Below are 24,159 nucleotides of genomic sequence, written 5' to 3'. Positions count from 1 at the left end.
ATTGACCAGAGGGCAGATCTTGCTGCCCAGGTATTGCCCACAGGAACTTCTTCATAAGCGTGGGACGTGGGGTGTGGGGTGCCCACACGGGACTGGTTTCACAGTGTTTGCCTATCTCACCTTTGCTCCAAGGTGTGACGCGGCTGGCTGATATCAGCTTGCTCGATCCGGTCCAGATTTCTGTCCTGGATCAGCACCACGGGCAGTCTGACCCGGAGCGAGGCACACTTCCCGAGGTTTCCCCTCTACCACCTGACGATGAGCTGGACAGCTTTGCGATTCCAGGAAGTCTTGATCAGCATGTGACGCTGGTTCCCAGCAAACTGAAGCTCGTCTCCCTGGCGGCCTTCATCCTGCAGAAGTGCAAGGTTGGGACCAGCTCAGTTGAGGGAAGAAGGTCCTGTTCTCTCTGTGTCTGGCGTTGATAGCAGTGAATTGAGGGATGCTCACTCTCTCTCTCTCTGTCTCTCTCTCTCTCTGTCTCTCTCTCTCTCTCTCTCTCTCTCTCTCGTGCACACACACACACACACACACATACACATGTTTTTCCACTGTAACTGTGTTTCAAATGCAGACTTTACCAGTCAGCCATCCTGGGGTTGTGGTAAAGACCCAGAGGTCAGTGATAGCTGTCACATTCGACATGAAGTGTACCTGAATCCTCTGCTGGGATGGAGGACCAGGAGCATCACAGGTGGCAGAAACCGGCTGCATACCGGCAGACACGGGAGCCTGTGCTCCTGGTCTCTTAAGAATTCGGGCATTTCTGTGCTTACTGGATGCACGTGATAACTTCCTCTCGGGTGTGGGAAAGTAGTGGGTGTAGGGGCTCGAGGAGGAAGCTTCAGAGGTACCGCTTGTGGGGCCCCAGCCAGGCAGGGGCACGTGTGGCGAGCCACGGGTGGGTGGGAAGAAGGGGAGCGCACGGCCTCGGTCCACGGCGCATCTGCGCTGCTCAGATTTGGGAAGCCTGGCCGAAGTCGTAGCCGTGTCACTTTCCTCTCATCTACTCTTTGGAGCTTATGTTGTATCGTGGTACTTTTTTTCTTTGTACATTTTTTTTTTTTTTGATTATTCAAAGCTTTCCGTCATCTGGGTTTCCAAGTCCGGGCCAGCACGACTACTTGTTTTAGAGAAGTACTCGTTTCAGGGTCACCTAATTTTAAACACGTGTGGTGGTTCTTTCCCCCTCGGTACCGACGTAGTTTGAGAAAGACCAGAAGATGATCATCTTTTTCTTGAGCTGTGAGCTGGTGGAGTTCTATTACCACCTCTTCCTCCGGACCCTGCCAGCCTGCTCAGGGGCCCCCGCGTCACGGCAGCCACCATCTGCCTCCACGAGATTCAAATTCCTGCGGCTGCACGGCAACATGGAGCAGGAGGTGAGCTTCGCGCCCGTCCCTGGGAGTGGGAGCGGGCCCGAGTCTGACGACCGTGAACGTGGCCTTTCGGGGTCGGCTCTGGCTTCCGCCTCGGACTCTGCCGGGCGAGGAGGGGACGAGCCTCGGGCGGGCGGGCGACCCACTGGACCTGGGGACAGATCGCACGGCCGCGTCGGTGCGGGCAAGGGCGTCTTTTGTTCCCGGGTGTTCTTGCTCCGGGAGCTGCCCTCTTCCACCTGAGAGAGCTCGCGGCCCGGCTTGGCCCGAGTCTGCCTCAACCAGCTGTTAAGGCAACAGAGTACCACTAAGTAGCTGGCACCAGGGAAGGGTTTTGCCTTTTTAGTACCCAGTGTGTAATTAGGGCTTGATGTCTTCAAATTAAGAGCATTAATGGAGCTAAATTGTGGATCCCATATGGTACTGCTGAGCGCGACTGCTGTCATTGTCAACAAGATACAGCGCCTTCACTCTTAACACCGTGGTTGGGCGAGGGGCTTCAGGGTCTCAGTTGTGTCTCAGCTCTGAGTAATACTGCCGTTCAGGAGGGAGAGAGTCACGCCTCCCGGTTTTAGGTTCTGAGCGGCACAGCCCTCGTTCCGTCCAGGCGATGGGCAGGGAGCCGGGTGAGGCGCGCGCCGGCGTGGAAGGCGGACGAGCAGGCCCTGCTAGCGGGAGCCATCTTGTCCTGGAAGGAGGTGACCGGGCGCTCAGTCAGGGCAAGGGAAGGACAACCAGGAATCGGAGCAAGGCTTGACTAGCTCCAGTTTGTAAAAAACACACCTTTAGAGCTGAGGGAGACGTTAAAGCCATCAGGTCCAGCCCCCTTCTCGTGCTCGCTTTTGTCAGTTTAATAATTTAAGAGTGTGCAGGCTCAGAAAAGTGAGCGTGCTCAAGGTCACTCAAGGACCCAGCTTCTTCTTTCCCACGGGACCGGATGGAATTTCCTGAATCGTCCGGCCCTTGTGAATGTTACGAACTTCAGGGGCCCTGACGCGGTGGATTCTGTTGATCCCATAACTTAATGCCACTTAGAGCGTTTGGTTTTTGATAAAGCTTCGTTGCCTCGTCCTCTCGGTCTTCTTCGCCAGAGGCCTTGTGCCAGGCGGGCGTGAGGACAATGAGGGAGCCGGGTGTGGACTCAGAAGGACCTAGGAATGTGCATTGATCGTGCAAAAGGCTCTGTAGTTAAAGGATCTCAGTCCGATCGACTCACTTTCTGAGGGCACTGGTCTTGCAGGATGCTCACAGCCGTGTGCTCTGGGACGCGCTGCTTGCACGCTCGTCCTGGCTCTGCCTTTACTGGCGGTGTGACCTCAGGAAAGCGTGTCGCTAAAGTGGAGGTGATAGCGGTACTCACTTGATGGGGTTGGTGTGAAGGTTCATTCAGTCAACGCAGATGATGTGCTGAGTACGGGGCCTGGTGCATGAGCGCTCCACAAACGTAGGTGCCATTATTACTACTGTCTCTTTCCGGAACGGTTAGCGTTCTGCTTATTTCGTCTAGTGAGTGTTTAGCCTTCCCGGCCTTCTCATGACATGGGCAGAAGGTGGGAAGGAGTATTTCTGTATTTCAAGTTACTGGCCAAGTGTCTTGTCCCACGCTAAGCTAAAATAGTCCCAGTCCCGTCTGCCTGGCTCGTCACCCTGGCCACGGCTCTACATGACCTTGGTTTGGTCTCCTTGATGGTCGAAGTGACCCTGACCACATTTATGAGCATTAGAGAAAAGTTGCTGGGATCTGTTTTGTTTTAAAACATTTCATCTTTGGGGCGCCTGGGTGGCTCGGTCGGTTGGGCGTCCGACTTCTGCTCAGGTCGTGATCTCACGGTCCGTGAGTTCGAGCCCCACGTCGGGCTCTGTGCTGACAGCTCAGAGCCTGGAGCCTGTTTCAGATTCTGTGTCTCCCTCTCTCTCTGCCCCTCCCCTGTTCATGCTCTGTCTCTCTCTGTCTCAAAAATAAATGAACATTAAAAAAAATTTTTTTTTTTTAAATAAAACATTTCAAGGGGCGCCTGGGTGGCGCAGTCGGTTAAGCGTCCGACTTCAGCCAGGTCACGATCTCGCCGTCCGTGAGTTCGAGCCCCGCGTCAGGCTCTGGGCTGATGGCTCAGAGCCTGGAGCCTGTTTCCAATTCTGTGTCTCCCTCTCTCTCTGCCCCTTCCCCGTTCATGCTCTGTCTCTCTCTGTCCCAAAAATAAATAAACGTTGAAAAAAAAATTTTTTTTTTAAATAAAAAAATAAAAAAAAAATAAAACATTTCATCTTTAATGTTTGTTTATTTTGAGAGAGTAAGCCCCTCCCCTGCTCCTGCTGTCTCAAAATAAATAAACTTTATTATTTTAAAACAATTTTTTTAATGTTTACTTTTGAGAGAGAGAGGGAGAGAGAGAGACAGGGAACATGAGTTGGGGAGGGGCAGAGAGAGAGGGAGACCCAGAATCCAAAGCAGGCTCTAGGCTCCGAGCCGTCAGCACAGAGCCCGACCCGGGGCGGAACTCCCAGGCTGTGAGATCATGACCTGAGCCCAAATCGGACACTCAACCAGCTGAGCCACCTAGGCGCCCCATAAATAAACATAAAAAAGGAAAGAAAAAAAAAAGTAGCTGCATGACGGCTGTGAGGAAAGCTCCGGGTTTGGTCATTTTCTCCTTACCTCAAAGCTGAATGTGTTACGTCGTTCGTAGGATGTGTCTTACAGGCTTTTATGAACTTTTCTGATTTATTTTCTGATTTTGACTCTACAGTGACCCTTACAAAGAGCGTGCAGCACGCTGGGCAAATCCAGCTGTCCTCTTGAGGGTCTGAGCACTGGCTCTGGAACACGACTCCCTGGGTGTGGGTATTGCTGTGTGTCCCTTGGGCAAGAAGTGACTCCACCTTTCTGTGCCTCAGTGTCTCCATCTGGAAATGGGTGTGGTGATAGTACGACTGCCAGGGTTGTCGTGCAGAGTGGGTGAAGTTCAGGCACGTGGGGCGTAGGCCACTCTCCGGGACTTGGTAGCCCTCGTTGTGCTGGTTGTCGTTACCCACTGTCCTAAGTGAGGTGTGCCTGGAGGTTCCAGTTACGTGACGGAATGACATGCAGGTGAAGGACCAGAATGAGGTGCGCCCCAGTGGCACGGTGGCTGGGCCAGACCTCACTGGGAAGGTGAGACCTCACTTTTTTCTTTTTTCCAAGTTTTAGTGGCTTGGTTATATTCCTTTTCCTGTCCCTGACAGACAGACACGGCCAAGTCTCATCTCGCAGTGCTGTGACTTAACCCACGTCGAGTGTGCCCTCAGCAAGCCTCTCGAGCGGACGCTCTTCGGTGCGGCGGGACTGCCTTTAGGGTTTTAGCCCAAAGGGATAATTAAATACATACGCAGCAGACACTCTAGGAGGGTGTTTATCTCAACATTGGGCGCCAGAGCGAACAGTTGGAGACAAACCCAGCTGCTAGGGACGGGGTGTTGGACGACGGTGCCCATTCAGCTGAAGCCTCGGTAGCCACGAGAGGCGATGTGATTCGGGGTGTCGATTGGCACAGGAGGGGGTCCGTATTCTGACACGACAGCATGGTAGCAGTGGAAGGAGCACGCTGCCATTTGAGAAAACACGTGTTTACGTGCCTGCGAAGGGTGTTGCCCATGGCGGGGGCCTGCTTTGCTGGGGTGATCTCAGTTTCTTCCTCTGACTTAAAACATATATATAATTTCCGGGACGCCTGGGTGGCTCATTCAGTGAAGCGTCCACCTTTGGCTCAGGTCATGATCTCACCGTTCGTGGGTTCGAACCCCGTGTCAGGCTCTGTGCTGACAGCTCGGAGCCTGGAGTCTGCTTCGGATTTTATGTTGCCCCGTCTCGCGGCTCCTCCCCTGCTTGTGCTCACTTGCGTGCGTTCTCCCTCTCTCTCTCTCTCTCTCTCTCTCTCTCTCTCTCTCTCTCTCTCTCTCAAAATAAGTAGACATTTAAGAATTTTTATAAAATATATACAATTTTGTATAGCTAAGATACGTAGTGATTGTAATTTTTAAATTTTCTTTAAAATTAGTTTTTAAGAAAATTTCCCTGTAGGAAAGGTGGTGGTTCTTTATTCCTCTCGACCTCGTGCTTAGAATAAATTCTGAGTTGGGAACCTGGGGTACAGTAACTTGTGGCCTTTGGCCTTGCCTGCCCTAGGTATTGGCCGTCCCGAGGGGTGTGCCCACCCTGGCCCTGTCTTACTGAGAGGTGCTGCCCTCAAATAGCCTGGGAAGTCCAGACCTGTAAGGACAGGGTCTTGATGAGATGTGAAGAATCTGCTTCTCTCTCTTGGAAAAGCCTCTCCATGCCTAAAGACAGAGCCCTGGGAAGTGGGGGGTTATGGGAATCCAAGCCTGCCTTGCTGGGACTGACCTCAGAGTTGTAAGCCCCTGTTTTTCCTTGTTTCTGTAGGAAAGAACAGCGGTGTTTGAAGAATTCTCACATTCCAAGACCGGCATCCTCCTCTGCACGGTACGTACCATTCTGTACTCTACGTGGGGGCCGAGAATTTCTGTAATGGTGGTCACGGGTTTTCGCCTCTGGACAGTTGGCCTTGCAGCCAGCCCCACGGAGAGCGGGGATATCGAGGCCTCTTGGTGTGGCTGGTCGCCTTGCACTTCTGGTCGTCCCCTGGCCGTGCCACAGACAGCCGGCTGCCACCGTGCAGAAGTCTTGCCGATTTGCTCACTAATAGTGGCAGCTGTTGGTCTGAAAATGTGTGAATCTTGGCGATTTCTATCCACCAAAAATGTGTAAATTACAGCTATCGGGAGTAATTAGAGCTGAGAAAGTCTTTTCGCAACAGAGTCGCCCCACTTGCCTCTGCTCGAGCCTTCTTTAAAAGGCAGATAGATGTGCTTGGACAGATTTCTTTTGCTCTTGTCTAAGGCCCTGCGGTTTGGGGGCCAGGTCATTCGGCCCCGGCCCTCGGGGTTCCCCCGCCCCCCTCAGTGCAGAGCTGGCCTTTACGATGGGTCTCGTGCTCTTTTGAGATCGAAAACTCTCATCTCCCGTGCCCCCTTCTCTGGGACTTCACGGCACCACCGTTGTCACTGGCTCCTACGATTAAAGCGCCTTCTCTCCTTGTGCCCTCCCGGATGGTGTGACTCAATACCCAGCTCATCTGAGAAGTCCCCGTGTGTGCAGTGGTGACATCGCACTGCTGACTGGGCGATCCAGTGGGCAGGTGCTGGGCAGGACAAAAACTGTTAGCTGTTTGGATACCTGTCTAGGCCTCACTTTTTAACACAGTTACTTTTTAAGGAACTCCTGCTCTGCATTCAGGTGACAGGTGTTGTTTTCTTTCTAAATTCAGGGTTTCCAAATGGGTACAGCTTGGTTTCTTACGCACAAGGTGGCCACCCAGTCACCCGTTTATCACCGTGTGCCAGTTCTGACACGAGGTGTGGCAGACGGGGGACCCGGGCGTCCGGACTGGGCACGATCACTCCTGGCACGCTTGCCTCCTGACGAGCACTGAGTCTGACCAGGTGGCCCTGCCCTTTGTGGAGCCCATCCATAAATCAGATGCTGGTGTTTGCTCTAAACCGTCTCTTAATGCCAGCGCTAAAGTGAGGATGAGTCCAGATCTGCTTGGGAAAGAAGTTTGTCAAAAATCCTTACCGTCTCTAACGATACTCTCTGGAACCTGACCTCTTCCCGTCTCCTCAGCCTCCACTTTCCCTCTTGTTGCTGGCCTCGGCCAGATAGGCTCCTGCCTTGGTTTCCTGAACGTGTTGGTCTTCCTTACCTGGCCTTGGGGCCTTTGTACCCGCGTCCCCCTACCTGGGGCACCTCCCCTGACTTGCACTAGCCCTACTTAGGTCTCTGCTTCAGTTTCAGCTTTTCAGGAAGTGCACTCCCAGGGCCCACTTTTCCCCATTAGGCCCTCCCAGCGCACCCCGCACAGTACCCACCACACCTGGCCTAGGTGTCCTCCCCCACCCCGAGCACGAGCCCCTAAAGGTGGACTGTGTGGTTTGCAGTCCCACGCCGGTGGCCGGGACAGAGCAGGTGTGCCGTAGGCACTCAGGATTTGTGAACCGAGTGGGTGGGTATTTGGGGCCCAAGAAACAGTGTTGAGAACCACCAATGTCTGCCTTTTTCTGAAGACTGGAAGAGGCTGAGGTTAGTACCCTTGCTCATTGGGAACAGGTTCACTTTTCATATCCGTGCTGTACCCGAGGGTGAACATTACAGGTTGTCTGTATTGAAACAAAAGACAGTAGGAACCTTTGTGTTGGAGTTTGAGTTGCGATAAGAGCAAAATGTTTTTATCTTTGACCCTTAAGATGTTGGGTTTGTCCCTGGTGGAAAATTCTCAAGTCTCCTGGTGTTTCTTTCAGACGTGGGTGAGCTCTGGGTCTCAAAGAAAATTCCAGGTATTTGAAGTTCAGTGTTTTGGTTGGTTTTGGTCTTGGTGTTTTTTTGTTTTTTGTTTTTTGTTTTTTCCAGTAGGTTTACGTGGAAGTAAAGGTCGTTCTTTTTAAAAGGTAATTCTCAGTGGGGTCGGAAGCCTATGATGAGTTTTCTTGTTTTGTCTGGCTGATACCTGCAGTGAGGTCGGCCAAACAGAGAGCGCCACTGCCTGGGCAGGGCACGGCATCCCCACCCCTCTGCCCCCCACCAGCCCCGGCACCCCTCTGCCCCCCACCGGTCCCGGCGGCCGCGCGCAAAGCCAACTCGCGCTTGCCCCCAGTCTGATTTCACTCAAGTTTCTTGGTGTGTGCTCATTTGCTTGTCGAGGAACCTTCCAGCGTGCCGATCTTCCGCCAGCCCCATCCTTTCTTCATTCTGCAGCGAAGGTTACCAGAGGAGAGCCGGGCGGGGGCTCACTTCCTGCCGTTTGGAAGCCAGGGAGCCAGCACGCAGTCCCTGGTGATGAGGAGCTGCTCTCTTACCCTCAGAATTCCTCCCGCTTCCGCCACATTTGTTTGCTTTGGCCTGAAGCTTCTGGTGTGTGAGAGCTGTAGGCACATGAGGCCCACTGCAGTAGATCGTGGCCCGGTTGGGGCGATGCTGTCACTGCATCCTTTTAAGCAGCCTGTTGCTTGCCAGGCCCTCTGCATGCTCTCCGGGAGTCTCCTTAGTGTTAATGAGGAACGGGGGCCACGTCAGGACAAGGCAGATGGAGAACTGGCTTCTTTTGATAAAGAGGAATCGTGTTAATTGTTGCAGGGGGATTTTCCCTCCCCTTTATACCGTACCTTTTGCCACTTTGATTTATCATCCCAAGATCTTTTACCGAGCCCAGAAGACTGAATGTCTGTATGAAAAGTTGGGAACTGTGCTGTAACCACTCAGAAACTCACAATTATGCTAGTTACTGCTTCAAAATTCACTCCCCCCAATCCATTTTCCTCCCTCCTGTCTTTTCTGTTATTAGGAACAGTCCAGGACATATGTGTGTGTGTGTGTGTGTGTGTGTGTGTGTGTGTGTGTGTGTGTGTTTTCTTTCATCTTAATTATAAACATCTGAGAGCAAGGACCTTTCTAATTTCTTACAACCTTCAGGGCCTGGTACCTGGCTTTGTGTACTGTGGGTTCTCAACAAACAAGTGAGCCCATGGTGACATGAAATGTAGGCAGAAGCGAAAGGGCAGTTGGGGCAGGGGAGACCAGTTTGTGAGAGAGGTCCTTACACATTCAGAATGGAGTTTTGTGTCCTCTAGAGAAGTAGATGTGAGAAGAAGCCAAGTTAAGGGAGTAGGGATTAGTGGGAAGGAGCTGGTTGGAAGTTCAAAAGCCCACTTTCCCGAATGGAATTAAGAAGTCAAAGGAGTCAGATAGGAGATAGTAGATTATCTACAAAATGTTTCCTCCTGCTTGTGGTGCGGAACTGCTGATAAACCAGAGGTGGGGAAGGTGGTTTTCAACACCATTGTTATGTTGATCGGTCGATAAAGGGATGTGCCTCGGAGTAACTGGAAGATGATATTCCCGAGCTTCCTCTGGTTTTAAGGCCCACGCTGGACTTTTCCTTTGTTGTACATGTGGCCCTCCCTGGCCATCCGTGGGTACCATGGATACGGAGCACAGTGACCTTTTCCCCGGCACAGAGAGGCACCCCCGGCCTCGCTTGGTCTTCTGGCTGCTTCTCCGCCGCACTAGATCTTGGTTGTGGGGCCTGTGCTTGCTTCAGAAGACCCCGAACCTGTGCTGCTTTCCCCCACCTTGTCGATTTGTTTTTTGTCTTGAAGCACACCTTTACGTCTGTGCGGTTCTTAATTTCCCTTCCTCCTGGGGAATTTCCACTGTGCCCAGGGGGGGGGAGGGCTGCTGGGGGACAAAGGAGGCTAGGAGATGAGGCCAGGAGAGTCACGGGAATGTCACTTCGCCACCGACAACACATGTCGACTCTCCTGGTTTTCTCTGGGGCGTGCTTTTGAGGTAAAGTTTAGCTTTTCCACTTTATTTCATTCGTGTTAATGGCAAGATCATTTGGAGATGGTTGGCTGTTTACTCGGTTACGCTAACTCATGTTGCCAGTTTTCTGGCGGCTCCAGCCAAGCTCTCTCGCCTCTGACAGCTTCTGCACTCTCTCCTTCCTCCTCTGATTACGCAGCCCAATCTGTCACCCGGACAACGGGGGCCTGTACCCCGCTGATGGCTTTCCACACACGGCAATAATGACTTTTGGCAGGCCGGGAAGGCGGCGGAGGCGAATTTGCTACGTCCCTTGCTCAGAGAGCCGGCAGGCCCCCTCTCCCTGTTAGTAAAAGCACTTTGTGAGGTTCTTGGGTAAATAAATGAGTCATTTTAATCCAACTGACAGGCTGGCACCTGAGCAAGCTGCCTTCCATCTGTACTCCTCGGTCTCGTGGAGGCGGCCCATTGTCAGGCCCCGGGCCTTCACGGCCTCACCGTTGAGTGTCTTTCAGAGCTGACTTTAGCAATTCTTTTGCCCTAATTAGCTTAAAGGAATACGGTTGGGCTGGGTCTAACTTCTAAGAGGGGCAGAGAACCGAAGCCTTTGCCGAGACGTAGGTCATTTTCCTGTGGACCTGGCACCCCCAGCGGACAACGTTTGCAGAGGATGGAGCAGATCCTGGCTTCTCTGTGGTCCTCTGCCCGGGTTGGGTGCGCGGGCACACAGATCACCTCCTAATTGCCACCATGTCGATTCCTCCTTCGTCGTGGAATGAAATGCTTGGATTTGTAGTTCTCAATACACTTGTGCAAACACGGTCCCGTTCGATCTCCTCAGCCACCCCGTGAGCTGAGATCAACAGGGTGGGTCTTATAGCCATGGGATGGGTGGGCAAACTGAGGGTCAGCGAGCCGCGTCGACTTGCCCGGGTGGTGTGGCTGCTACGGGGAGGCTGGAGTTCAGTTCTGTCTGTCCCTGGGCCATGCAGGTTGTCCCTTTGTCCCGTTCCCTGTGGTATCCCGGGTCGAGGATAGGAAGGAGGATTTGCAGGAACAGCTTGAGGGAAGCCTGAGCAGTGGTGGCTGTCAGGGAGGGTCCCCCCCTCCCTAAGACATAAAGCAGTGCTAGATGGGAAGATGGTTTCTCGGCCGGTCCCCGAGCGGGAAATAGAATGTCGAATGGTCCCGGGAAGGCCGCTGGCGTTGTTGCTCCCCATTTCGGTATGTTTGTGCTCAGTGAGCTCCACGAACGTCACCTGCTGCTTTAGAGTTTCATCTGTGTTTCTTGGTTGAATTTACTAAACCAACGAGCATTACATTTTTTACAAAGTGTCTGCAAAGCTCAGACAGCCACTGTCTACGTGCATCTCCCACTGCGGAGCACTTAAATAAAATAAATCATTTCTTAACAAGAGCTTAGCAGATTTAAGAACCCGTCAGTTTTTCTGAAGACATCAACTGTGGTTAGCGTAGAAAGCGATGTCTGCTTCCCTTTAAGATAGAGAACTCTCTAAATTGTGTCCTCAAAGGCATCAGCTCGGGAACATCCGCCTTCAGTTTTCAGGGCGGTGGGAGCTGTCTGCAAACACTTGGTGGATGGTTGACACGATTTGGTACGTTAACTTCCGCTTAGTACCTAATAAATGCAGCCTGGCCACCACTCCGAGGAAACTTCCAGCAAGCCCAGGTGTAATCAGAGTGAAGGCGGACAATTCCTGACCTGCCCTCAGCGGTCCTTGCAGGTGGGTGAGATGATGGTGGGACAAGATCTTCCCTGGCTCCTGCCTCTGACCCTGGGCGATACAGGGAATAGTTGGTTGAACGTGCTTTTTACAGAAACTTTGCATAGGATTCTTGGTTTCCAGAAAAGCCTTATGTATGTAAATCCTTAGTGATACTTAAGGGGAGAGGAAGGCCAGCTGTTCCTGACGGAAAAATGGCAACCGCTAAGTGGAAGAAGGGGACGCCAGCTAGAAAGCCTGTGTCTGCAGCCGCCAGAGGAACAGCGAGGCAGACCAGCAGCGTCACTAGATGCTAAAACTTGTGGGCAAAAGGATTTAGGAAACGGTCTCCAAGTTCCACTCCCCAGTTTACTGATTGGTTACAAAGGAGGAAGGTGCCTTCAGGTGGAGAGAGCTGGTGGGTGGATGCCACTCCTCAGGGGACCGAGCACAGCATCACCCGTGCAGGACAGATTGCCCTCGCGTGTCTCCTGGTGTCAGCCACTCTCCGCCCTTAGGTCTTTCTCCCGGAAGGCTCCACCCGAACCTTCCCGTGGGGACACACAATTAGACAAATACAGATTCTGGGAGGTGCTTCAAGACACCTGGGCTTCTTCAAAATTGAGTTATCAAAAAGCTAAGTAAGTAAATACTGAGGGCAGGGATATCGTTCTAGATCAAGGAAGTCTAGAGGGATATAATAAACATAGAATGCCTGGTCGATGAATCAGTTCCTGGGTTGGGAAAGAAAACAACTATAAAAGTCAACCTTAGGTGCAGTTAGAGAAATTTGAATATGAAACGATTATCAGGAAATAACATTATTTAATACTAAATTACTTAGGTATGCTAATGGTATTGTGATTACGTAGAGGAATGCCTTTTTACTTAGGAGGTACGTGCTAAAGTATTTAGGGATAAAATGTCATGGTATTTGCAACTTTCCGATGGCTCAGAAGCGTGTGTGGAGAAAGTGGAAGCAGGTGCAGCAGACAGATTAGCGGTTGATGAATCCAGATGAAGGATGTGCAAGTGCTCCTTGGTTTAAGTTTTTCTAAATAAAGATTTCAGGGGGAAATAATATGCATTTGTTGTTAAAAGAAAGACAAAGCAAGCAACACAGGAAAATGCAAAGGGAAACGTAAAAATCACCAGAATCCCTCTCCCCAGACATAACCGCGGTTGATAGTTCGGGTGGGCCTCCTTCCAGGTGTGGGCTCCCAGTTGATCTCTCGGTTCATCTCTCCACTTAACTGTCTACCCATTTAATGTCTCGTTTTTGGTACCCGCTTTTTTTTTTTTTTTTTTTTTTTTTTTTTTTTGCCCGTGGATTTTTTTCTGGAAGAAACCAGACTTGGTGCTTTAGAATACTTCGCATGCGGGATGTGGCTTCCTGCGCCCTCCGGGTCCGGCCAACGTGCTCCTCTCTCCCCATCATTTCCTGTAAAATAGGAGCCGGGAGCTGCACACCTGGTTAGATTTGGTTTCGTTTTTGGCGAGAGTACATCATAGGCATCACCAGTACTTCTGGTGCTTGACAGCTCATTGTCTTTCCAGTTATGTCAAAACATTTACATTGTTTCAGAGTCAAAATCGCAACAGTCCATTAAAGGGAGTCCAGTTTCTGCCCCTGTGGGCGGCGCCCAGCCCCTTCCCCTCCAGGTGAACTGTCCTTGTAAGCTTTTGGGGTTTCTCCTCCGTTATTTCTTCTTGAAATGCAAGCAGACGTGTTTGTATTTCCCTCCTCTTGCGCACCCAAGCCTCCTCCGCACACCCAGAACGGATCGTAGAGGTTCTCCGTGCCAGCACGTCCGAATCCCCGTCCTGCTTCAGCCGTGCCACACTCTGCTGTGGAGGGTAGGTGCTGCCGTGCTCTAGTCACCTGGCCTAGCCCTGCTAGACAAGGGGGGTTTTCCAGGCCTGCTACACATACTGCCAAAATCAGGAGCTTTGTGCGTGAAGCGTGTCGTATTCTTGCCAGTGTATCTTCGGGATGGATTTCTGGAAGTGACGCTGCATCTGGGCCAAAGGGCAAGTGCGTATGTAGTTGTGTGGGATATTCCCAAATTTCCTACCGTAGGGGCTTATGCCATTTTGCATTCCTAGCAGCAGCTTCTGAGGGATGCAGCGTCTTTTTGGTGGTGAAACGATAGGCTACGGCCTTGGAAAAGTAAGGTGGATTCAGGATTCGAGGGCTGCCTCTACGTCTTAACCGTGTGTCTCCGGACAAGCTGCTTGATGTCTCTGAACCTTGGTTTTCTGTCCGTCAAGTAGGGGTAGGAGTTGTTTCGGAGATCGCTCAGGATGACGCAGGCGAAATGCTGCGGAGTCCGGTGTATGGTGGACGCTCAGTAAGTGTTGACCGGGGATGTTCTTGTGACGGTCGTGCTCGAGATGAATGCCCAGCGTCATTTGTCCCTGAAAACTGAAAGGTGCCCACACTCTCGTCCCTCTGCCAAAACGGCCAGACACGGGAGAGCAGAAAGCCTTTGCTTTTTGGGCGGCAACCAGCTGAAAAGAAAAGAACTGCGTCTCCTTCGCTTTTACAGTTTCCATGTCTGGTTAAGTCCGTGGCTGGGGTTCTAATTTAAGTGTCAGAAGAGGTGGGACATGACTTGATATTTACTGCTGTCTGAGGCTGATGAGCCCTCAGTAAATACTTGGCAACTGACCTCCACAAGGGAGCACTTTGGGGTGGTCTTTCAGACGTGCGCCTCAAAGCCCTGTCGTTGTTGGGCATCGCTGACAGGGGAGGGGTGAGGATAATGACCCACCAATGCATTCATCTACCATAGAGTGGTTTCTCAGATAAAACGTAAAAGTAATAAACCATGCTAGAAGTTCTCGGAATTTTTACATGACATACTGATGAAACAAAGACTTAAGTTCTTGAGCAAACATGCGGTTTATGTTCTCCTAGTAGGGTGAACATTTTGTGACTGCCTCACCAACATGTTCTGTAGAGCTTACCCCCTAGGTTAGAATTTTTTTTTTTTTAACGTTTATTTTTTCTTGAGAGAGGCAGAGTGCAAGTGGGGGAGGTGCAGAGGGAGGAGACACAGAATCTGAAGCAGGCTCCAGGCTCCGAGCTGTCAGCACAGAGCCCGACATGGGGCTCGAACGCACAGGCCGTGAGATTATGACCTGAGCAGAAGTCTGACGCTTAACCGACTGAGCCACCCAGGCGCCCCCCTCCTAAGTTAGGGGTTTTTTTTTTTTTTTTTTTTTTGGGGTCTAAGATAGAATTTATAACCACAGATGGACTTCAGTGGGCCCCTGAAGTTGTATGTAGGGGGGTGTGTGTGTGTGTGTGTGTGTGTGTGTATACACCTGTGCACACGGGGGGGTGGTGAGCCCTCATAGTTTGCATTAGATTATCAGATAGATCTATGGCCTTAAAAAGACTTAGAAACTCAGTGGTAAGCCATATTCTTTTCTGTTTTAAAGGATGTTGCAGCTCGGGGTTTGGATCTCCCTCAAGTCACGTGGATTGTTCAGGTAATTTTTCAGTTAAGGTGTGAGCTCAAGGCAGGAATAAGCGATTGTGAGTAGATGAGCTGGCTTTAAGTGGAATAATTATTATTATTAGCCTCTCGGGTATTGCCCCGGTAACCAGGCAACGACCAGCCTTATCTGCCCAGTTCTCCAGGACCTTCCCCTAACACGGCCCACCTAGCCACTGCGGTGAAACGGCCAGGCTGAGCAGTTGCGGGAGGGAGGGGCAGACTCCCCTGCTCCCAGACTGACGCATGTCACACACAAAGTTTCAGCAATCTGAAAATAACAGGAATTACCCTGGCCCTTGGGAGGCCTCATTGTGTCCGGAAGGAGATGGCTCAGCCTGTCCTGAGAGCCGTGTCCGTGTGCATTGACCTGCAGGGGGCAATTAGGGCCTGACAACATCTTACACACACCTCTAGCCTTAGACGCTTTGCCAGAGGGCACAGGTGTTAGCACTAGAGTCTGGTGGTGTCAGTTTTGTTTTTTCTTTTCGTTAGTCTGCAGAATGGTATTTTTGAGCCTTTCTGTGTGGGGGCCAGGGGACACGTGCCCCATTTACGTGAGTCATGGTTTATTCACGTGTTAGTGGAATTGCATGCCTGTCACTGGCTAGGAGATCTGATCTGCTCGCTGCAGAAGACAGCCTCTTTTGGACCAGAGGCATTGTGGTTTCTTGCCTGATGGCCACACGGCAAAATAAAGATAAAAAGCAGGGTAACTTTAATGTGGGGGATGGGGCAGACACATAAACTTGATCGTTTAGAGCTTTTCTGTATTGTGAGGTGGATTACTTTCATGTGTCTGACATCCTCGTGTATTCTGTTCATTTTGGGCCTCTGATCTTTGATTTGTGTAGCTGCAAAGAAAAAAAACAAGGAAGAACGGAATATGGTCAGTTCCCATTTGTGATGATAAAGTTACTGCCACAGAAAATATGAAATGCTGAGCATAATGCATTCTGCTGAGTTAGAGTCTGCCCCCCACCGCCCCCAGGTCAGGAATGCTGTCCCCGGTAACGGAAGCAAGTCCTGCCAGAGGGGAACCTGCCTCACGGCTGCCCCGCAGCTCTCCCGGTTCCATTGGGATTGGGTGTCACTGCGGTGAGATGGCGGGCACCGGCTCCCGGTGGCCCGGCAGCAGAGCTGAGCTCTGATTAGATTAGCCAGCCTCTTCCTCCTGACCCCGTCCAGGCCTCTATGGCCTCAGCCTCACCGCCGCGTCTGCCGGCCAAGGTCACTCGGTCATCCTACCCCGCCTGCCTCCGTGTTCACCTTGCACGGTCACCTCTGTGGAAAGATGCAGATAGGAGACTGAAGAGACCTGTGGAGAAGTAAAATTACAAAGGAGATACTGGGACGGGAAGGCGCTCGCTCATCGGGAACTTGGCCGCTGTTCACGCTTCGTGTCTGAGCCTTGTTATTTCCAATGAAGGCAGGGCTTTCAGGCTTGAGTGGCTTCTCCTTGGGGTTGTGTGAGGGTAACCATAGCACCGGGATTTCATTCTTGGGCTACCTGGAGGCAGGTGAGGGGTATTGCACTTCCAATTAATGGCAATGCCTTGATCTGTGAATGCCTTCATTTTCGTTACCCTTTTTAGTACAACGCTCCGTCTTCGCCTGCTGAATACATCCACCGGATTGGGAGAACCGCCCGGATTGGCTGCCGTGGGAGCAGCCTGCTCATCTTGGCTCCTTCGGAGGCAGAATATGTCAACTCGTTGGCTTCTCACAAAATCAAGTGAGTCAGAAACCTGAACGCGGTTTCAGCTGATCTCACCTAATTAACTTTCTGTCGCTTTCTACAGTGGATGGGCCTTGTAAGCTGACGAAGAGCCATTAACCCTTGTGATCTCTAAATGGGTCCCAGAATAGCCAGTGGCGAACACTGAGCCCTTCACGCCGTCAGCACATGACAGTCTTCACTGCGTTGCCACACAAAGTCACGGAGCGATCTGTTGCACTTGGTTTTTCTTTAAGATAGAGGTCCATGTTTCCTATTCCTTTTCTGTACAATTCGTGTGCACAGCCCTCACAGCCAGCTTCCTGAAGACCTGCTTCATTCAGTTTTCATTTTTGCGCACAACGTTCTGTGCCTCTAAAGGTGATGTGTCTTAGAAAAACAAAGAATGCTGGTGACTCATCACAAAGCCCGCCACCACCAGGAAGATGAACCCAGGGAGGAAATCTCTGGGGGCAGCTAAGGTGCCCGCGTAGCCTCACAGCCGCCATGCTGTCACTCCAGTCGGGGCCCCCGCGGACCCAGACCTCGCTCTGGAAAGACCAGCAAAGTGAAGACCGAGAACAGCCTCTCGACCTGGCCGAGCTGAGTATGAGGAAGGCAGAAGGAGCTCGCCTGGGCTGCAGAAACGTGTTCCGAACGGCGTCCGGCACCTGAAATAACCAGTGCTAGTAACAGACTGCTAAAGGCGTGCGGTTTTTCACACTGGCCTGCTCTCGAGAATTTCTCCTGCTCACGTAGCGCGGTGATGCGGAGCGTGGTTCGGAAGGCACGGGGAGAGTCGTGCGCGTGTGCCCAGGAAGGTAGGGCACGACTCGTGCCACGCGCGGGAGCCCCGATGGCCACCCGAGTTTTGCTTGGAACCAGCGCTGTGACACCAGCCAAGCCCAAGGGCCTCCTGTCCCGGTGCTTTGCCTCACGCAGCCCCACGTGTCATGTGAAGCAAGAGGACCACGGTCTCTCGGTCTAAAGTACAGAGCTGGCAGGGTCCTTGCGTTCTGCATGTGCATCGCAGCTCCCAGGCAGGCTGCCTGGGACCTGGCCTGGGGACCAAGTGCAGGCCACCCACTCAGAGAGCTGCCTGGGGCCACCCCACCTGCAGAGTTCTCCCTGCTTCTCTCCCTCCCTCCCTTTCTTCCCTCCCTCCCCTCCCTCTCCTTCCTCCCACCCTCCCTCCCTCCCTGTACCCTGGGCAGACCTAGTAGGGCAGTCTTGGGCCTGCTCGTGGGAACATCTGTGGGTTGGGGCGTCCTCAGGAAATGTGCCTTGTGTACACCCTTCAGTGTTGGGGAGGCAGGAGCCTCATGGTGATTTCTAGTGGGCCAAACTAACGCTCGTTTGGGTTTTCCTTTCGTTTGATGTCTCATCTTAAAACAACGTAGCCACCGAAAGAGTGGTTTTATTTGTTTCAGGAAGACTGCATATTTGATGTTACTTGTAAGAGGAATTCTGTTGGTCAGTTGGTCAATCACGTTTCACCAGTAACAACTTCTCGGGCTGGATTCTGAGTGCCTGGAGCTTCAGGATGGCCAGCCGTTCTCTCCGGTGCTTTCCGGTCCTAGGGTGGCCACTGGGCAGCTGTACCCTGGAAGTGGGGGGTTGAATGAAAACCCACGGACGTAACCCCTTTTCCTGTTGTCTCTTACCCCGTTCTCACAGGCTGGGGACCTGTCCCGGCACTGCCGCTGTTTTCCTATAGCACAGGGACTTGTTGAGCCTCAGAACACGTTTTCAGAGCCGTGTGCTGTCGTCCACGGGAGGACATATAGTCCCTTCACCTTGGCGGCCTCTTATCCCCTGGCTGCTTCCCCCCCCCCCCACCCTGTGTTCTAGACTTACAAGTTCACGCTCCCTGCGCCCTCTGTTCCTTCCTGTTCACGGCTCCTGGATGTTTGCCCGCGCTCATTCACTTTGACGCAATAAGCTCGGAAAAGTGCGTGCCAACGGTCCTGCAGTCACATGATAATTGTCCAGCCCGGAGTCACCCGCACAGATGCCCCTGCCCTCAGATTTCCTTAACAAACGCATTCAGGCTGATTGCTCTGAAAGATTCAAATGAGAGCCTAAATTTAAAAAGGGAAAAGAGGAGCACTTGGGTGGCTCAGCTGGTTGAGCATCTGACTCTTGGTTTCGTTCAGGTCACGACCTCACAGTTCATGAGATCGAGCCCCACGTCAGGCTCTGTGTCAACAGCGTGGGGCCTGTCGGGGTTCTCTCTCTGCCCCTCCTTCTCCCTCTCTCTTTCTCCCTCTTTCTCTCTCAAAAATGAATAAATATTAAATTAAAATGGGAAAATAATAGCCACGTGTATTTTGAAGATATAAAGAGTACAGTCGTTCTCTGTGATGGTCTCATCTGGAAAAAACTGTGTCAGCAGCACTGGTGGGAAATCCGGCATCATGGGATTCACGTGCAGGAGACCGCTCCGAGACTCCAGTGATTCGCGATATTTGGACTTGCGAGGGAAGTTCAGAAGCATGAAGACAGAAGTACCCAGAGGAAGAGATTTGGGTCTCTTGTGGAGTGAACATCTACTCGAGGGGGAAAGAGCCCTGGAGGGGCCCGGCCTTGCTCGTTTCTGCCCTGAAAATGCACCTGCTGAAGCTTCTATACCTGAACCTGCTTTGTGGGCCTGATATAACCAACCCCCCCCCCCCCAAAAATATCAGACCTAAGTTACAACGTTGCAGCCATGAATGATGCTTCCAGATTTGTGTCTGAGGAAGAGATCAGTGTTGGGTATCTATGTATAAGCTGTTTTGTACTTAATTCAAAAAATTACACCTAGGAAGAACTAATTACAAAGTGTGCTGTGGCAACAAGCAGACTTGAACCAAAAGTTACTCTGCTAAATATTCCAAAAAAAGAAAAAAGAGAAGGAAGATGTGTGTATGTATCGTGCGTAAGAACCTGGGAGCCGGGCAGCCGGATGCTGGGAAGGCTGATGAATTACAGGGAAGATTCAAGAAGGCAGGCTGAGGCGCTCGGCAGCAAGGGCCATCACAACAAATTGCTGCCTGCCTTCAGACGCCGAGCACTGTGGACCTCGCCCTGACAGTGTAATTTAGCAGACGGGGCAGGAGACAGGCGCCCTGGGCCGCTGCCACCTCAGCCCGAATGCTCAGGACTTTGTTTCTGCATCCTTTGGAGTCCCTTGTATATGCCAATCTCTTAACCGATTTCCGCTTCCCTTTTAAACGCATTTCTAATGAAAGTCGTCATTGGTTTGTTAAAATGTAAATGCCAACTGTGTATCTCTTAGATCAGGCATAGGACAGGTCCCTGAATTTATTTCTCTACCTTCTCATGGTAAGGCGGGGCGGTTCAGATCTGCCGATAGAACCATAAACAAGCAGAGTAGATTTGCTTTGTTCCTCAGAAGCCACCCGATTTCTGAGAACAGGAGGAAGGCCCTTTTAAACTGTAAATCACTCCAGTTCTTTCTCTGCTGCCGTTCACTTGCGGTGACCGGCCCCCAGCACTGTCACAGGGAGACACACGGCAGAGGGGTGCCCGGCCCGAGCGTCGGCCCAGACACGCCCCCGGAAAACCGCGCCTCTCTGTGGTGTGTTTAGTTCTTTGTATCCCTGACTCCAAGTGGCCTTATTCTTGGTTTCTTTCTCCCTGCTTCAGAATCTCACCCCGAGTCCTTCTGTTCCTTTTCCTTTCCTCCTGAAGAAAACGAGTGATGCACAGAGGCAAGTCCGTCAAACGAAGAAAAAGCTAGGACCGTGCCATGCTGTGCGTTCACCTCCAGATCCTCCCGCGTCAACAAGAGGCAAATTCAGTGGCCACGGCATTTCTGTCTCTCATGAAAAATACATTTTCTGTGAAATCACGAGCATTTTCCCCCAAACTCCTACCCTCGCAGTACGTGCTCTGCCTCCTCGGGTTGACTCCTGCTGTAAAAAGATTTCACGGCTCCGTGGGGCTGTGAGCTGGCAGCACAGGGGGGAGAGTGTGGAGGGGCGGGGCTGGGGGTGTTCAGGGAAGCGGTGACACATTTCAGGTAGATCGCTGTCAGAGACGTGACATTTTCATTCATAGCTTTGTCAGCGTAACCTTTGGGGGAAAGGGGGGGGAATTGTCTTCTCCCACCTGAGAGGTTGCCATTCATGTTTTAATTTGCTGTTACGTTAAAAAAAAAAAAAAAAGAAACAACATACAAGGAAATCATTTATCTTTTTATGATCTGTTTTTCTCCCAGAACTCCTCCTTCCCCTTTTTTTCCCCCCCTCCCTGGGAAGTATGTTTTCAGCAACTCCTGTTTCTTCCTTAGGCTGTAGTACTTGATTGTGTGCTCACTTGCTGTGTTTGAACGCTGTGGCCCGCAGACTGGTGGAAGCGGAGCCTGGGCTGTGCGGGGCCACAGGGCCGCGAGGCGGGTCGACCTCTTCTCCTGGCTCAGGCTGGCTTCTGTTCACAAGCGAGGCCCAAATTCTGAGCTCAGCCGTTTGCACACAGCTCTGCATGCGTCAGAGGTCCTCTGTTCCTCACCCCTTCATAACGAAGGTGTAAGAGCGTAGACAGACTTCTGGATACGTGAGAAGAGAGTTCGGGGGCTGCGGTCACTTGTTGGCCTTCCCTGAGGAGTTGACCCCAACAGTTACAGACCTTTAGCCACACCACTCCCCTCCCGCCTCCGGCCTGGCCTTTTTTTTTTTAATATAAAACTAAAGGGACTAAAGGGACTATCTGGGTTGTTCTTTTCTTCACTTTCTCATGTGCTCGTGTCAAGGTGTAGTATATTAATAAGCAGGCCTGCTTTGTAGTGTTTGAGACTCACTAAGAAATAATGGTGGGATGCCCACAGAGGAAATTCTAAACGTAGCCTATTTGGAAGTCGCCAGAGAGGAGGAGAGTGTTGCGAATATGACCCCTTCTGTCCTTGTCATGTCCTAGAGGTTGCTGCCTTCCAAACTCCTGAAGGTTTAGGAAACAATTCCTTTCCGTGAAGGTGTAGTTTCTGTTTTACATTGAAGTAGCTTGAGAATAGGCCAGTTTTATGCATTGAGATTCCGGATGTTGCTGAAGGTAGCAAGTTTACCTTGACGTGCCCTTCCTTTTACAGCGTGTCTGAGATTCACGTGGAAGACATTTTGTCTGTTCTGACAAGGGACGGTTGTTTGAAAGGGAGCCGACGGGGAACCCAGGTGAGTGTCATTATTTATGATACTTGCGGTGAACAGACACGACTCACTTCTTGATTTGGGGTGGTGGGGCTACTGTGTGTGGGGTAGTTAGTTCCTTTGTTGAGCAGACGTGTGTATCTCAGGGGCCATGAACGTTAGATGAGGCCACATCGTGATTGTGTTTTCTCCTCTCTGCTCCTGGACGCGTTTTCTGGTCTCATCCCGTTAGCGGGTGACCTGTCCATTCTGGAAGCCCGCAAGGCCGCAGCAGGCTCCCAGTGAGGAGGCCTCGTCCTGGCCCACAGTGAGTTTGGAGGCAGTGTTACCTGCTCAACCCTGGTGCCCCCATCCTGATTCTCAGCAAAGACTGCTGATTGACCCATCCACCCGTGACAGCACGGAAGAAACTGGTGTCTCTGCGTCTCCATGCAGACACACGTAGTTCATCCGTTTTTTAATGTGTGTGCCACACACAGAGGAAGAGTAAAGTTGAGATCATCAAAAGGAGACATTGGTGTTATCCATGTGGTTCCACACGGGGACCCTGGGTACCCTATCCTGCGGCCCTCCCATGACTTTCCCCCTGCTAGGTGGCTGCTCCCCACTCCCACTCTAGCCCTGTACCCACTGTGTCACAGATATGTGTGTGTCACGTTGCTGTATGTAGTTTTGTCTATGAAACATTAGTGATTTGAATATTTTACATTTGTTTAAGTCTGAGCATAGACTGGAAAATGAGACCAAATAGATCAGGCTTAATTAAGAGTTTCTTTTATGCATCAAGTAGCGTCTTTATTTGGATCAATACTGTCCCTGGGGCTGGGACCTGACTTGACTGGCCCTGACTTAAGCCCTCTTGTTCCAGAAAGAACCTAAGGAAATGTATCAACAAAAAGGCAGGGAAACCGTCACAGCGTGTGTCCTGTGCCCGGGACTGTGCTACACTCTTCATGGTTTGGTCCTGTTTAATCCTCCCAGCAGCCCCACCAGGCGGGTGCTCTCGTCCCACTTCCCAGATGAGGAGACTGAGGTCCGGAGGGCTGAAGAAACGTCCACAGGGACGCAGCCTCCGGTGCGGTGGAAGCAGGCAGCCTGACTTCAAAGCACGTGCTCTTTGCTTCCATTGATACAGATGAAAGCACGGCAGTGGCAGCAGCTAGCTGTTCAGTTAGGTAATGTCAGCCCTCGCTAGGTGAGACGTGGTCAACAGACGACGCCACAACAAATATCCCATAAACCAAAGAAGCAGGGACAGACTCAGTTGATCAACAAGTTGTTTTAAACCGTGTTTCGTTAGAAAACATCCCTGCCGCGCTAGACTTTGGAACATCCCATATTAATAGTTTGTTGTCAAGGGAACGGACCAGTCACCAAACAGACGCTCGTTGGTCCTGGCACGCTGCTGTTCTGAAGCTACTGCAGATTCTAGGAAGGGTTTTTTCATGTTCCCTCAGACACTTCATTACAGCCCCAGGACCATGGGCAGTGTAGCAGAGGTTAAGGGCATGGCCTCAGGGTCCCCAGCTCTGTGGCTCTCGGCAAGACTGGACGTCCCTAAGCTGTGGTTTCTTCTTATGTAAAACTGAGATCATGTTAGTATTCTTCTTAAGGAGATTGGAGGACTGAGTAAGAAATAACCTGAGAACCCCAACACAGGTACTGAAGGGTGTTCATCGTCATCATCAGCTAGTAGCAGATGTAGAGTTCTGAGTCCAGACTCCGCGACACGAAACCCGGTGCTTGTTGCTGTGGCACCGGCGAACGTTAGCCTCTGCCTGCTGGCCAGAAGTAAGAGCAAGCGGTAAAGTTACAAGAAAGTTACAAAGAAAGTAAAGGTTCGGTCAGATCTCCTCTTACACCATTTCTGGGACTGACTCTGTTGGTGTTTGTCCCTGAACCGAGCACACATTGTTCGGTCCAGGGAGAGCTGATCATCATGTGGGTCTGCAGAAGGAGCGTCTCCTGCGGATTCCCCCCCCTAGGGAGGGAGCCAAGCAGCCGCGGTGCCCTCTGCTCTTCCCCGAGCGAGCCACGGCCGTTTCCCAGCCCCCGGCCTTCCAGGGCCTTGCGTATCTACTCCCACGGAAGCAGAGGCTTCCTTGGCACGAGGCCGGCCTTGAAGCCTTGCTCGAGGGGGGGGCTCGGGGACACTTCGTGTAGGGGCCGGGGCCCCAAGGCAGGCAGGCTTGGGTTCCAGACCATGCTTCACGGCTGGTGGTTCTGCAACCAGAGTGCCCGTCACGTGGGTTGCTGTGGAGCTGACCTCTAAAACGAGGCGGGCGGCGCTCTGTATGCTTCTGGGCCGTGGCGGTTCA

General features: G+C 51.8%; 1 protein-coding gene across 1 annotated transcript in view; it reads left to right on the top strand.

Moving 5' to 3' along the window:
- DDX31 (DEAD-box helicase 31) overlaps positions 1-24,159 on the top strand; it is a 72,134-nt gene that overhangs the window by 20,704 nt on the left and 27,271 nt on the right. The window contains exons 13-18 of the mRNA XM_040481201.1: positions 133-368; positions 1,206-1,382; positions 5,797-5,856; positions 14,922-14,972; positions 16,573-16,712; positions 21,784-21,865. Coding sequence (XP_040337135.1) covers positions 133-368; positions 1,206-1,382; positions 5,797-5,856; positions 14,922-14,972; positions 16,573-16,712; positions 21,784-21,865 — 746 coding nt within the window. The remainder of the gene's footprint in view (positions 1-132; positions 369-1,205; positions 1,383-5,796; positions 5,857-14,921; positions 14,973-16,572; positions 16,713-21,783; positions 21,866-24,159) is intronic.

This window comes from Herpailurus yagouaroundi, unplaced genomic scaffold (assembly GCF_014898765.1).
Source record: "Herpailurus yagouaroundi ecotype Mexico unplaced genomic scaffold, PumYag 160, whole genome shotgun sequence".
Lineage (NCBI taxonomy): Eukaryota > Metazoa > Chordata > Mammalia > Carnivora > Felidae > Herpailurus > Herpailurus yagouaroundi.
The sequence above is the reverse complement of the archived record's forward strand: the minus strand, read 5'-3'. Positions and strand labels throughout refer to the sequence as shown.